This window comes from Palaemon carinicauda, chromosome 38 (assembly GCF_036898095.1).
Source record: "Palaemon carinicauda isolate YSFRI2023 chromosome 38, ASM3689809v2, whole genome shotgun sequence".
Classification (NCBI taxonomy): Eukaryota; Metazoa; Arthropoda; class Malacostraca; order Decapoda; family Palaemonidae; genus Palaemon; species Palaemon carinicauda.
Genome location: NC_090762.1, coordinates 24532312 through 24546802, shown reverse-complemented (window position 1 = coordinate 24546802; position 14491 = coordinate 24532312). Strand labels below are relative to the sequence as shown.

The window sequence follows — 14491 nt, the reverse complement described above, 5'->3', positions numbered from 1 at the left end:
GTGTTGCGGTCCTTAAAGAGAGCTCTCTGTATGAACCGTCGAGACCAGCCTTAGAACTGAGGTGTTGCGGTCCTTAAACAGAGAGCTCTGTATGAACCGTCGAGACCAGACTAGCCTTAGATAGGAACCTTAACCTGAAAATTGTTTTTCTAAATACTTAGCTTTGTATTTGTTTTATTTCCAATTTTGTAGAAAAATTGAAAATCCATCAATCATTGATTCCAGATTTTATCATTTACAGTTTATTTGCTTTGGGAAGTAATTAATGATCTGGATGAGGTGCTTTTATGTCCTCTAAGGATATTACCTTAAGAGAACCCTGTCTACCAAAACTAGGTTGCAAAACTTATTCTTACACACTGGTGAAAGAGAGAGTCACCAAAAACAGTCTCCATCATTAGAACATCATGTCCTAGATCCCCCAGCTCATCAGACCAAGCTAAGGGCATGCCCATAAGATCAGAGTAGTTAGTGCTACCATAGCCTTAGAGAAAAATCTCTTGGTTGCTCGAGTTTTAGACACTTGAGTATAGAAGTATCAGTCCACCTTTACTGTGGATTATTTGCGGGAATGCACTCACAAATTTGAATACATTTCTACTATGACCTGAGTTCCTGTTCAACAAGTTTTGTAGTGACCCTAGATCCTTTATAAGACCAAAAGTGTTACGTCTAAGATGACGATGATAACTTAAGTCTCGGAGAGTGAGTATCTGGCCCTTTTTCCCTTCATCTTTCCTTCCCTTGTGGCGTAGCTGTTGGGATCCCATGGAGCTGAACTGATGTTGATACAGGTAAACACTGCTTACAGCAAGCAGCTTTTCTATTACTGTTAGAATAGAAGTGTTCATTCCAGCAACCTCCTTAAGAGGAAGAGGAGGGATATGTATAGGTAAACCCATTGATTTGGATATACCTTACTTAACACTCAGTAGTCTAAAAAAGATTTTTTAGCGTAACAGCCTTTGTTGTCTAGGCCTTGAACCTGACGGTACTTTTGACCTTGGTTTGTGAGGTGTCTAGGATGCTATGTTCCGCACCTTATCAGGTTCGAGCATAGCTATCCGGGATTTTAGCCTGCCAGTTTCGTAATAGGGACTTCCATCCACTTAAGAATGAGCCTCATATTAGAAGATGAAGGTTTCTGTTGGTGTAGGAACAAATCACAAATTTTAAAATGTCATAGATTGGCTAAGGCACCAGCCACCCCTTGAGATACTACCGCTAGAGAGTTATTGGGCCTTTTGACTGGCCAGATAGTAAATTACTACATTGGATCCCTCTTTGTTTACAGCTCATTTTTCCTCTGCCTACACATACAAATAGTCTAGCCTATTCTTTATACGTTCTCCCCTTTCCTCATACGCCTGACAACACTAAGATTACTTGATAATTCTTCTTCACTCAAGGGGTTAACTACTGCATTGTAATTGTTCTGTGGCTACTTTCCACTTAGTCAGTGTAGCTGAGACTTTAGCTATGGTAAGTCGTGCTTTTAGGAGATGGACACGGTACATGGTCTTGCTATGACCTGGGTTAGTTCTCTTGCGTGAGGTTACACTCAAGTACACTATTCTGTTTCCTTATTTCCTTTCCTTACTGTTTTATTTTCCCTGTTGGAGTCCTTATAGGGTTTTTAGCATCCTTCTTTTCCAACTAGGGTTGTTGCTTAGCTAGTAATATTGATATTATTAATACAAACTTGAGTCCTTTAGCTCAAGTTCCCGTTATCACCTTTCCCCCCTAAGTCTCAAATGGAATCAAAGTGACTGTTCGGTGTACTGCCAACCGTTAAATACCATCTGTTAACGACACCTCGTTGTAAGTTTTGAACACCTGAGTTCCAGCTGCGCTTGGATCGATTCTCTGATTAACGGACTCAGTTTTGAATAGTTAGGAAAAAACAAATTACTTTTAAAATTTGTGACTTTTAAATAACTTACTATATATATTTAGTGTATGTAATTACTTGCATTTCCCCTTATCATAAGACACTAAAAGTGGTAAGATGCACCCTTAAGTTAGCAAAGCAGTTTTTGGAAAAAAAGAAATTGAGGATTTTACAAGATATTTTAGCAGCAATTCCTAGTCACTGACTCTTGTGTGATTTTTGTCCAGCATAGTAAATGTTCATGTTAATGGTGTATTATGCAATGTTTAAGTTAATATTAATAAGCTGCACACAGGTTATCCAAATTTTATTACATATTCATATAAGAAGCCACTGAAACGGTCGTATATGCCACCACAACCACAAGGTTAGTGTTTGGTGTTACAAGTGATGTTTACATGAAGGCAGTGTTGCCAAATATTCTTAATAGAATTTTGGTAAAGAAGTATAATTCCAATAATATTTCCCAAATTCCTCTAGGTGGAATACTTTAGCTACCGTATGTGTGACTTTAGGTCTAGTTACTGTTCTGCTAATTTGGTAACACTGCACTTAACTAAGATTGAGATGTTATTTCCAAGGTCATATTCAGCAACTGTGTTTTTGTATTATTTTGGAACTCAGGCAATAAATTCATTATCAAAATATTGCTTTATTACAAAATAACAAAATATGAGAAACTGTAAAAACAACTAACATGTCTTAGCATCTGCTAGGAGACCACTAGTTGGCATGTTTGCTTGTAGAAAGGGGTTGGCGAGTCATTAGTTGATTTTCAAAACAAGCAAATAACTTGCTACTAAACTTCATTAAGTGAATTGCAATTTAAATATAAAATTATTTATTACAGATGAAAGATAATTGTAGGTTTATATTTGATGTCTGGTGAGTGTTGGGTGTTTGAGAGTTGTCTAACTCCCTTATAGGCTGCATCTTTTTTTAAGTATTAAGACATAGGGTGATTTTTGGGGGTCTTTTTCAGGAAAGTGTATCCTGACATGGGGAATACGGTATATAATTGCTATTTTGTCCATTTATAGGTAGCGGTCCACCTCCCTTACCTGGTTCTATACGTAGGCCTGGAATGCCTCCTCTCCCTCCTAATTCCACCTCGCAACATCACCAACCACAACAACGCTCTCCAGAAGAACCTCGTCACCAGATAATTCATCAACTCCAAGAGGTTAGTTTTTCAAAGTTATGTTGTAGTTTTTTTTTCAGATCATTTTGCATTTTAACTTTGTTGTTTTGTAATTTACCTTCTTAGGGATTCTATGTGAAGGGATTATCAGTAGAGTTTATTTTCAGCACTTTTGTACTTAGTCCTAGCTCTTCCATAGCATGGTACAATGGAAGAGTAATTTAGGACCATTCTTGTGTACAGATCATAAGATCTTATCAGTACAAGCACAAGGTTTTGTGTTTTGCCTTTGGGGGAAAGTTACGATTATGTTCACTCTTGTCAAAACAGTGCCCTAGGCTTTATTTTCCACGATTGGCTTTCTCCCATGTGTCTTCTACTCATGAAGAGTGCACCTGCCTGCTTGAGAAGGATTTATGAATGTGGCCCCTTTGTAATTAGGGTATGAAGGGAAGCGTTATCATTCATTATTGCTACCAAGTGCTCTATCAAACCCTTTGGAAAACTTACAAAGTAGAAGTGCTGCATGCTTTTCCTGTAAGTTGAAAAGCTGATATGTTCTTTCCATCACATCCTTTAGATAGGAAATAATTAAGGTGAGCACCTCCTCCTTTCTCAGCTATTATTTGAGGATGGCTGATTATCAGAGGAGAGGAGTAATCATGGTGTTGTTAGTCATGCCGCCACCAGGGTAGATTGGTCAGGAAGTTCGTATGATTGGCTTGGATTTTAGTACTGTCTATGACCTTGGTAATCACGAGGCCCTTGTTTTAAAACTCAAATAGTTGGGAATGCATGAATCATTCCTTAGCATCATTATTGAATTTTTAAGTACTGTAATAGATTGCAAGGAGGTGTTGATGGGCACCAAAGTGAGTAAAGGAATGTGATATCTGGTGTTCCTCAGTGTAGTGATCTTGGGCCCATTACTTTTCATTCCATATACACGTATGTGGTTTGGCCTATAAAACAAGCTTGTTGCATATGATGCTATTCTTTGCCTCAATTACATCTCCTGAATGTAAATCTAGGGTTGCTGAATCCCATATTATTATTATTATTATTATTATTACTTACTAAGCTACAACCCTAGTTGGAAAAGCAGTATGCTATAAGCCCAAGGGCTCCAACAGGGAAAATAGCTCAGTGCGGAAAGGAAAAAAGGAAAATAAAATATTCTAAGAAGAGTAACAACAATAAATATCTCCTATATAAACTATAAAAACTTTAACAAAACAAGAGGAAGAGAAATAAGATAGGAGTGTGTGCTCGAGTGTACCCTCAAGCAAGAGAACTCTAACCCAAGACAGTGAAAGGCCATGGTACAGAGGCTATGGCACTACCCAAGACTAGAGAACAGTGGTTTGATTTTGGAGTGTCCTTCTCCTAGAAGAGCTGCTTACCATAGCTAAAGAGTCTCTTCTACCCTTACCAAGAGGAAAGTGGCACTGAACAATTACAGTGCAGTAACCCCTTGGGTGATGAAGAATTGTTTGGTAATCTGTGTTGTCAGGTGTATGAGGATAGAGGAGAATATGTAAAGAATATGCCAGACTATTCAGTGTGTATGTAGGCAAAGGGAAAATGAACCGTAACCAGAGAGGAGGATCCAATGTAGTACTGTCTGGCCAGTCAAAAGACCCCATAACTCTCTAGCGGTAGTATCTCAACGGGTGGCTGGTGCCCTGGCCAACCTACTACCTACCAAAAAAGATTTAGCTAAAATTAGTGCATGGTGAAAATTATGGGGCATTGAAGTTTAGATCCTAAAAACTCTTAAGTTTGATTGTAAGAAGGTCAAGGACAGTGGTTCCTCAACAGCAACTTTACATTTGATAAACACATTAGGTATGTCTCTTCTTCAATTGCACAAGAAATTGACTTATTGTTAAAGTCTTGTAAGATTTTCTGTGATCAATCTATTCTGAAGAAGTGTTTCAATTCTTTCATTCTATCTTGTTCTCTTGTCTGGTCTTCAGCTGCTGATTCTCATCTTAATTTGTTAGACAGGAACTTACGGTCTTTTAGATTTCTTATTCCTGATCTAGATATTAATCTCTGGCACTGTCGTTCAATTAGTTTGTTATGCATGTTTTTTTAAGATTTTCACAGTTTTGACCATCTTTTACATTCAGATATTTCCGGATAGTACCATCCTGTTCATAATACTAGGTATGCCTTCTCCATCATGAGGGTCAATACCACACAGTTTTCTAGAAGTTTTATTCCAGCGATGACCAAGTTGTGGAATGATCTTCCTAATTGGGTAGTTGAATATGTAGAACTTCAAAAATTCAGATTTGCAGCAATTTTTTTTATATTGAACCGGGTGCCACAAGTCTCTTTTTATAATGTATATATAAAAGATCTGTTTTGATGTTATTAATGTTCCTTGAACATTTTAATTTAATTGTTCATTTCTTCTCATATAGGTAATTTATTTCCTTATTTCCCTTCCCCACTGGGCAATTTTTCCATTTTGAAGCTCGTAGGCTTATAGCATGCTGCTTTTCTAACTATACTATAATAAGCCGTCCTGTGGTAACCGAGAAATTTGGACGCTGCCTAATCATTGGCTTAGCTAGTAATAATAATAATACTTCTGTTGTCACCCAGCCTGAAGGTAAGTGGAGCTCTGATTGGAAACCAGCGAAACGTATGGCACTCAATGAGAAATTTCTGAGAGGCAGTCAAGTGGAACTAGCCTTCTCATTAACATAGAAAGTCTCTGAAAGCATAACAAATTTAGGAAACTGTGAGCGATTGCTTGGGGGCGGCCATGTAGAGCTAGCCCTATCGCCAACATAGGAAGACTGAAGACTACGTTTTCATCCATCTGGAAAGTAGTATAGGAACAGTTCACTTACCCTATTACTATGATTGTTTGGCTGGAGTCCCCATAGCTGTCTGGGAGTCTTAAAGAACTGTATTCAATATATCTTAATTCACAGATTGAGACAAGAGGCAGAAAGCATGTCTTAATGCTTAAGTAATTCCATTGTAGGAGGGTAGAAAGGGACAATCACCGAGAGCTGTCAGTAGACGATTGCCGATTGAAATTCCTCAAAAGAGACTAGTGTGAACATTTTGGCAGTAATAGCCTGTCCAAAGAATAATGGCTTTGAATTGGTTGCTATTTTTCCCAAAGATGAGGCAGCAGAACTTTCCTGTGGAACTGAGGGAATGGATCTGAGGGTACAATTCTTCAGGTCTATAAGGATGGAGTGGTCATCATTCTTGCCATGCTTGGCCTGAATTGCATCAGGGGAACAAAGCAGTTACACCCACAATCTCCAATTCTCTGTGGACTATTCCATTCTTACAGCAGATTATGAGTCCATAAACCTTCTTGTCAGTCTTCATGTCTCATCTGTTATTAGCTGTAACAGCTCAGGAACATAATGTCATTTCCCCATGCTGACCAGCATGTACTCGCTTATAGGAGCTGCAGGAAGTCACTGAAGTCCAAGTCGTGGGTGAAGAGAAAGAGTTTTGTTTGAGCTTTTCCAAGAGAGGAAGAGCCTAGAGTAGTCGACTGAACCTGTAGTTTCCATATTCTTTATCAGTGCTTGCTAATGGTACAATGGGGATCTTGGAATAGTTATCTTTAAAGGGCCTGATTCCTTAGCAGTACCTGATCCATGGAAGAGATGTGTGAGCAGGTAGCAAGGGTCTTCACTACTAACTAACATGTATGCATTTGACTCATCTGAGCGTCGCACAATACTGTGCTCACCTTTACGTACTACAGAGGCTAAGATACAGTACATTGTACTTTATGATTCTTTTGGGGGTGCCAGAGACAGTTTGTGTCTGAAAGGGGAGGCCAATCATCAATAAGACCCCAATTCAACCTTGTAACGGTACATTCCAAGTTCTGTTTGGTCCTGGTCGTGCATACTTGAGGTGCTTTTTGAGATTTCTTCTGAGGAAGGAGTCTCATATTTTCAATGGCCCAATGGCTGCAGACTCCAGTCCAGAACCAACAGAGGTGAAGAATCTTGAGATCAAGTGTTTGTTTGAGTGCATTGAATTTTGATAGGCTACTGTGGCTCCTGTGAAAATGAGTTTGATGATCACTGATTGGCATTTTGCTGTCCCACAAGGATCAAAAGACTTCACTTGAGGTGCCATGGTTAAAACTTTCCTTGCATTACTGACTGGAGACCAGCAATTGACCTGTCACTGCTGAACAAATTTGTTCATTAAACTCTTTTCATAATGGTGGAGGCAAGTTCCATGTAGTCTGGTATCAGAGAAAACTTCATGCTTTTGATAGACCTGAAAGACGCATATTTTCAAATAATTGTCCCTCAGAAAGTACCTCCGCTTCATCGGCAAAAGAATAGGGTACTGTATCATTTAAAACGCCTATGCTTCGTAGTGTCTACCTATCTTAAAATGTTCACCCTGGTCTCAGCTTGGGCCCACTTGAGTTGGTCAAGTCCTTTGAGATATCGTAACGGCTGGGTGATCATGGTTTCAACCAAGGAGCTGTTCTTCAGGATTGAAACTGAGTACTCTTATTGTTGAAATCTGCGGATAGTTATAAGTTTATGAAAGTCAAGTCTTGCTCACAAACAGAGGGTAATGTACCTATGCTAGCCAATAGACATGGCAGCAGTGAGTGATTTTCCATCAGCAGGCTTAGAGAAGTAGCGTTTCCATTCCTGTTCAAGTGAGAGTTTACATCTTAGCAATGGCAATGTCTCCACCAGTGATAGCCTCAGTGGTGTGTAAAGTACAAGAGGCTCTTTCTTCGTGGAGTGACTACTACTTCCTTCAACGACAGACGAAGGAATTACAGGAACTAGGGTTAGGTGCAAGTAGCAACCTTTACCATATACCAATACCAATATGTCTACTCGAGGAATGAAATGTTTCTGGTGTTTACTATTTTACCTTGCAAATGAAGTGAGGATGTACTGGGATCATCTTCCAGGGTGGATGGGCTTTTGATAATCCCAATAATGACTTCTTTGCCAAATGTAGCAGCTTGGGCATCATTGCATATGATACGAGATATGATTTATGCATTTTTCCCTTTATGGGAAAATTTTGGGTACACATTCCCTTCAGCACAATACCAAGTACAGTCACAGGAGCAAAGTGTGCCGAACATATTTAGCACCCAATGTTTCCTTCTGTTAAGGGAAAACTCTCGGTAGGATAATTTTTGGCACTTAATCCTCCTGGTACAAGACCGAGCACAGGTAAGTGGTGTGTGAACACTCATATAGAGTCCCAAGACACTTCTTTAGTGTTGGGTGCGCTGGTGTTTCTCCCTGCTATGGGACAATTCTCGACACTCATTCAAAAAGTGAGGAGGATATCGTACTGTCTCTCCTATGCAGAGAGAAATGGAAGGCGTCAAACTTAAGTGACTCGTAGTGATCGGTTTTCCTGTGCCACTTCAATTACGTCTTATGCTAGTTCTTCTCCTCGAAGATGCAGCGAAGACTCTAACAAAGATGAGGCAGGAGAGAATGAAAAACCACAAGTTCATCTTTTGTGGAATCTTTCAATGATAAGGCACCCACGGGGAGAGGGGCCACAACAGCACAGCTAGGTGATGACATCCATAGTGCCTTACAATATTGGCAGACACTGAGGAAAAAAGAAAGGGTGCTTTCACACTAGATGGTGGTAGAACTCTTCCACTGACCAAGCACCGGTGAGGACTAAGGAAAGCCAACTTCTTGAGATTCACGTTGGTAGCATCGTTGTCATCGTAAGGCCACACACACAAGTGATAAAACGGCAATAGGCATGTCGACCAACAGGAACGAGTATGTAGGATAACAGAAGATGGCACTGAAATCTGTCATAATTACAGTTATCAGAAAGCACTGCATATCATCAGCTTCTTCCATTAATATCCCTCAAACTATGATATTTTTCCAGTGTATTTCTTCACTCTAAAAAAAAAGTGAAAGATTGAAATAGTCATACAGTATTAATAAAATATGTAATTATGTAGAATAAGACTACACAACATTGTGTAATAAGTCTATAATTGGAATACAGTACCCTCAGCCATACAAGAATTATCTTTATAATGGTGTCCTCAGATGTAATCCATATGAATTTATTTTATTTTAGGAGGAGTGTGGCGATACATCACCACGTCATTCGATAGCATCAAATACTAGCAGCAACTTATCCTCTCCTCCCTCTCCCGGACGACCTCCCGATCATCATTCCTCCTCTTATGATTCATAGGGATACGTTTGGCCTGGAGAGCGACTATGAGCAGGTCACTCGCAGGCTGGTAGTTATGGGCTGCCTAAATCCAGTTTTTGTTAAATATTTAAATGTAAAGGACTCAGCTCAAATTAAATGTAGATCTTTTTGTTTCATATGTTTCAGTTTTACTAAATCCTTAGACCATTCAGTATCATGTCACAGGGGCAGTATGGTCACAAATCAAAACAAAAATACTGATTTGATTTAGCCAGGTTTGGCTAAGTAAGTTTTATTTATTATTACCGTCTTTGTGATATGGTGGGTTATAGAGAGTGGGATTACTGTCAGAAAGAGTATCGGAAAAGTGTAATTATTCTGTAAACAATTTTACTTAATAGCAAATGGATAGTTTAATCAACCAGTTAATGCTGCTGATGATTGTTCTTTTGACCAACCTATCAGCATGCATAGAACACAAAGTACTTACCTTCCTCAGGTGGTTAGGAAGTTTAGAATTTATGAAGTTTACATAGGGTAAGTTAATGGGGGTATATATAGAGCTGGTTGGTGCTACTATCAAACTGAAAATAAAATCATTTGTAAAATTTGTTGGTTAATCTAGGAGATTCAGTACATATAGGCAGCTGATATGGAATTCTGGCTGTTTGGTGCTTTATAAAAAAATAATAATGTATTTGACTGATGAATTATGTATAAATTTGCAATGATGATGTTATATATAAGAACTTCTTGTTTACAATTTATTGACATTGGGTCTTCTCTATAAATCTTTAAATGGTTGTTAAAAAAAAGCTTCAGCTAGTCATTTCCCTTACTTTTAAGTGTCGGAATTTAGTCCAAAGAAACCAAGTAAACCTTATCAAATGCCTAGTGAGAACATGTTGAATTGTTATGAGGGCACAATATATTATAGATGTAGGTGCTGTGAGGATTAGGTAGTGTTGCAACCTGAAATAAAGTTGCTTTTAAGGCCTTGAGGGGAAGTCACACCGGTGCAAAGAGTTCACTTTGTTGGTTCAGTGTCTGTGGCCTTTTTCTTTATCTATTAAAAGTAAATAATTGTTTGTAGTCTTAACCCTGTGGTGTTACTCAAATGTTTTGAATAGTTTATATTAAAAGCTAACACCAAAGAGGTTGAAACTACATAACTCCTAAAATTACTATAGTGGCTAGCCGTGGAAACCTAATGACAATTCTTCCAGTGATTTTTTTTTTTCCTGAACAGTTCTCTTTTTCGAATCTGTTCATATTAACTGACTCAGGCTCTTTAAATGATGACACACCATTTGAACTATTTGCATTTCATATTCGGTCAGTTAGGGAAAAAATAATTGTCTTAGTTCATCAATCGAGAGTTGACTGCCATTATAATACAAAATGGAAATTGAAGTTTTCTAACCTTATACACAAGAAAGGGGCATTTCAAAAACCTGTGTGAATTTAAATTGACTGATGTTAAGACTGTAGTCTACCCTTGTGATATAACATGTTACTGTATATGCAAGTCTTTTTATTTTGTATAAGTTCAGTTAACTTTTATATGGCCCTAAGTTATTCAAATTTTTATAAATTAATAAGAATCCAGATTATATATCAGAAATTTTGTTCGTAAGTTGAAAAACTGCTCCAGGGGGAACATAATAGTTGAGAATCATTCCTTGAATGTGTGCTTTGTTATAATAGGTCTTGCTTGAAGGTTGTATTTGTAATGCTTGAAAACATGAGCCTTTTTCATTGTAGGACCTGGTATGGATTCAAATCCAATATCTTAAAGGTATTCCTTGTTTTGTGTAGTTGTCCTAAAGTTCAGTAACAAAGTTTGGCGTGGCTCTTTAATCTGATCAGCAGAAAATGCTCCAAGATCATCATGCTCATAGCTTAGATATGCAAAGACATTGGTCTTGACTGCAAGAAATAACCATATGCTTTGAATTGCCTTCCAAATCACTACTAAAATGTGCAGACATTATGATCTCAGAGCAAAGGATTCTGATTTGTTAACATTCTTCCCCCTTCTAAAGTCTTATGGTTAACAAGTTTAATGTTTCTTTTCTCAATTTTAGGCAAAAGATTTAGACATTTTTCTGGAATTAGTAACTATGCCGTTCATGTAATTAGTTGCTTGTGTAAAAAGCATTTTTTTTTTTTGTAAAAAGCAGAATTTTTTTTTCCGAAGTGTTCTTGCCAATTGACGTAGCAAGTTTTGCTGCTGTTGACAACACGATACTCTTCTCAAAGATAATGTATTAATGTCCATTAATTTATTAGGCATCAACGTATTCATCTCCATGATTTCTCATTAATAACTAAGCATTCGATCCTGTCACAATTTTCTTGTAAGTACAATATTGTAAATATGTTATTCTCTAGCAATTCAGTTCCATGAAAGTATGAAATCTGGTATGTATATTAAAACTGTGTATTGTAGTCTGTAATTTATGATTTGAATGGTCACTTTACAGTGGCTTTGTGTATACTAGCTTTTGTAAAATAGACAATTTTTAGAAATGGCAATATTATGGGTGAAGGCTGTTTTTATTTCTATCCTTTGTTAGATTTGATGTGATATAACAAAATGCAAAATACCATGAATAGTGTTGGTTACTCATCAACCATCCCTTGTTCAGAACTAGCATCATTGAATTTTTCCTAGTACTAAAGATTAATTTTATATTAGTTCCTGTCTAACCAATAGTCATAGTATAGGTAGCCCTCGATCTTTATGGGAGTTGGGTAACAGAGACAACTGTGAAGATGAAAAGATTGCAAAATATTGGTGGCATAGCGTTGGGCAACTTGTAATACTCTAACAAACCGACCACTGCCTATGTGCGATTGACTGACACCCTGAATAACTTGCTATGTTTTCACAAGATTTTTATCACAGTATTGTAATTTATATTACTGTGCTGTACTGTACTGTCATTGCCATGCCACCCTATGTATGCGCATAACATTCTATACTGTTATGTATATGAATTAGATATATGTACAATACTATCACTACAGTACAACTCAATTAGCTAAGGTAAGATGGCACTTAACTAGTAAGTGATTGTTGTCTTAGTATCTTAACCTCGCCACCAGACAACTATGTACTTTGAGAATACATATATGGTGCACACTGTTTTCTTTCAATGGACAACTTATAAAGCCACGTTCCGTTTATCAAGTTATACACAGTGACATTGCTCTTCATCTTGTGATGAAATTTGTTAATCATAGTAGATGTAGAAGCATATTGATCATGTACTGTAATTAGGCTACATAGTAATGAATATATACAGATCCTTGTTATAAATTTAAAACTGCTGAAAAAATTATAAATACTATTGAATTTTTTCCACTTTTTTTTTTTTATTATTATAGAGTGAAAAGAATTAAACATGGGCATCTTTGTAGATATCCTGTAAATAGACATAAATGGTGAGGTAGGTCCAAGGCCTTTACAATAAAGGACACTGAGCAGACAATATCTGTATTGTAACTATGAGGCATTGTATATCAATGGGTTTGTCTGGTTCCAACCATGTGGCATATGTATACTAATGGGTTTGCCAGGTTACAATACTCCCCCTCGTCATGGTGTAGGGAATGATGCTTCTAAATTACATTAAAGAACAGCTGCAGACTGAGTGGAGTTTACCCCTTTTGAATCGATTCCAGCTGATAGGGTTTTTGATACTGTGCCCCAAGAGAGGGGAAGATTAAAAGGACAAGAAAGGGCCAGTCATTCTTCATTTTCATCTAAGACTGACTCATACTCTCCATCTCTATCTGATGCTAATGGTCCTGCTATTACAGGACATAGGGAAAAGGTGTCTAGAGAACTGTGGGTCTATTCCCGCAAATAATGTGCAGTAAGTGCAGTTTGACACCTACCTGTAGAACCTGCTTATGGAGAGATCCTTACTGAATGCCTGGATTGTACCTTCTCCATGACATGATGTGTTCTACCTGGGAATGGAGGTGAGAGTGGTGAAAGGCTACGGTCAATGACTTTCCTTGGTCAAGGAACGGTAGCAAGGTAATTCTGTTAGACAGCATTGTAATCTTTTAAGCACATATTAAGTTTATTGATAGAATCTTTACAAAGCGCTCACACACACACGCAGTATGTGTGTGTGTGTAGATATGTATATACAGTGTATATATATATATATATATATATATATATATATATATATATATATATATATATATATATATATATATATATATATATATATATATATATATTTGTATACTTTTTCATTTATTTGATATTGGCTGCCCCCTCAAAATTGGGGGAAGTACCTTGGTATATATATATATATATATATATATATATATATATATATATATATATATATATATATATATATATATATATATATATATATATATATATTTGTATACTTTTTCATTTATTTGATATTGGCTGCTCCCTCAAAATTGGGGGAAGTACCTTGGTGTGTATATATATATATATATATATATATATATATATATATATATATATATATATATATATATATATATATATATATGTATATATATATATATATATATATATATATATATATATATATATATATATATATATATATATATATAGATAGATAGATAGATAGATAGATAGATAGATAGATACATACATACATACATACATACATACATACATATATATGTGAGAGAAAGAGACAGGTACTGTATACTGTATATATGTATATACATTTGAAGGTACATATTTCTAATTTAAAAAGGAATATAAGAAAATACCATTACTGTAGAAGACAACGTATATTTGTTAAAGTTTAAACATAATTAGATTTTTGTAAAATCTCCAAGATTGAGGACCTGAGATCAACTCTGTTTGGCTGTTTCACAGATGAAATTAACATGAAGGTTTTGTAATGAGCATCTCAAAGCCAAAGGCTATGCATGATAACAGTAGTCCACACCCAGCCACAACGAACACGGCCTAGCAGCATGAAAATAACAATAACAACATTATGGTAATAAGAATTATTCTTCATGATTGTAATGAGGAAACTTGCAATTCTAATAATTGTAGAAAATGATGATGATCATCATAATAATGATAGTAAGAAAATAACAATATTATTGAATGTTAAACCAGTGTTGAGATATACTGTATATATATATATAAATATATATATATATATATATATATATATATATATATATATATATATATATATATATATATATATATATACATACACACACACACACACACACACACACAC

General features: G+C 36.5%; 2 protein-coding genes across 13 annotated transcripts in view; one reads left to right on the top strand and one right to left on the bottom strand.

The window, feature by feature from the left end:
* The window catches only part of gek (serine/threonine-protein kinase gek), a 236345-nt gene extending 224579 nt beyond the window's left edge, over positions 1–11766 (top strand). For all 12 annotated transcript variants that reach the window (XM_068361973.1, XM_068361968.1, XM_068361971.1 and 9 more), the window contains 2 exons: positions 2932–3074; positions 9135–11766. In XM_068361973.1, coding sequence (XP_068218074.1) covers positions 2932–3074; positions 9135–9254 — 263 coding nt within the window. In that variant the 3' untranslated portion in view covers positions 9255–11766. The remainder of the gene's footprint in view (positions 1–2931; positions 3075–9134) is intronic.
* A 2306-nt stretch (positions 11767–14072) lies between these two features.
* LOC137630265 (glutamate receptor ionotropic, kainate glr-3-like) overlaps positions 14073–14491 on the bottom strand; it is a 52875-nt gene continuing 52456 nt past the window's right edge. Inside the window, exon 11 of the mRNA XM_068361716.1 lies at positions 14073–14202. Within this exon, the coding sequence (XP_068217817.1) occupies positions 14116–14202 (87 nt within the window). The 3' untranslated portion in view covers positions 14073–14115. The remainder of the gene's footprint in view (positions 14203–14491) is intronic.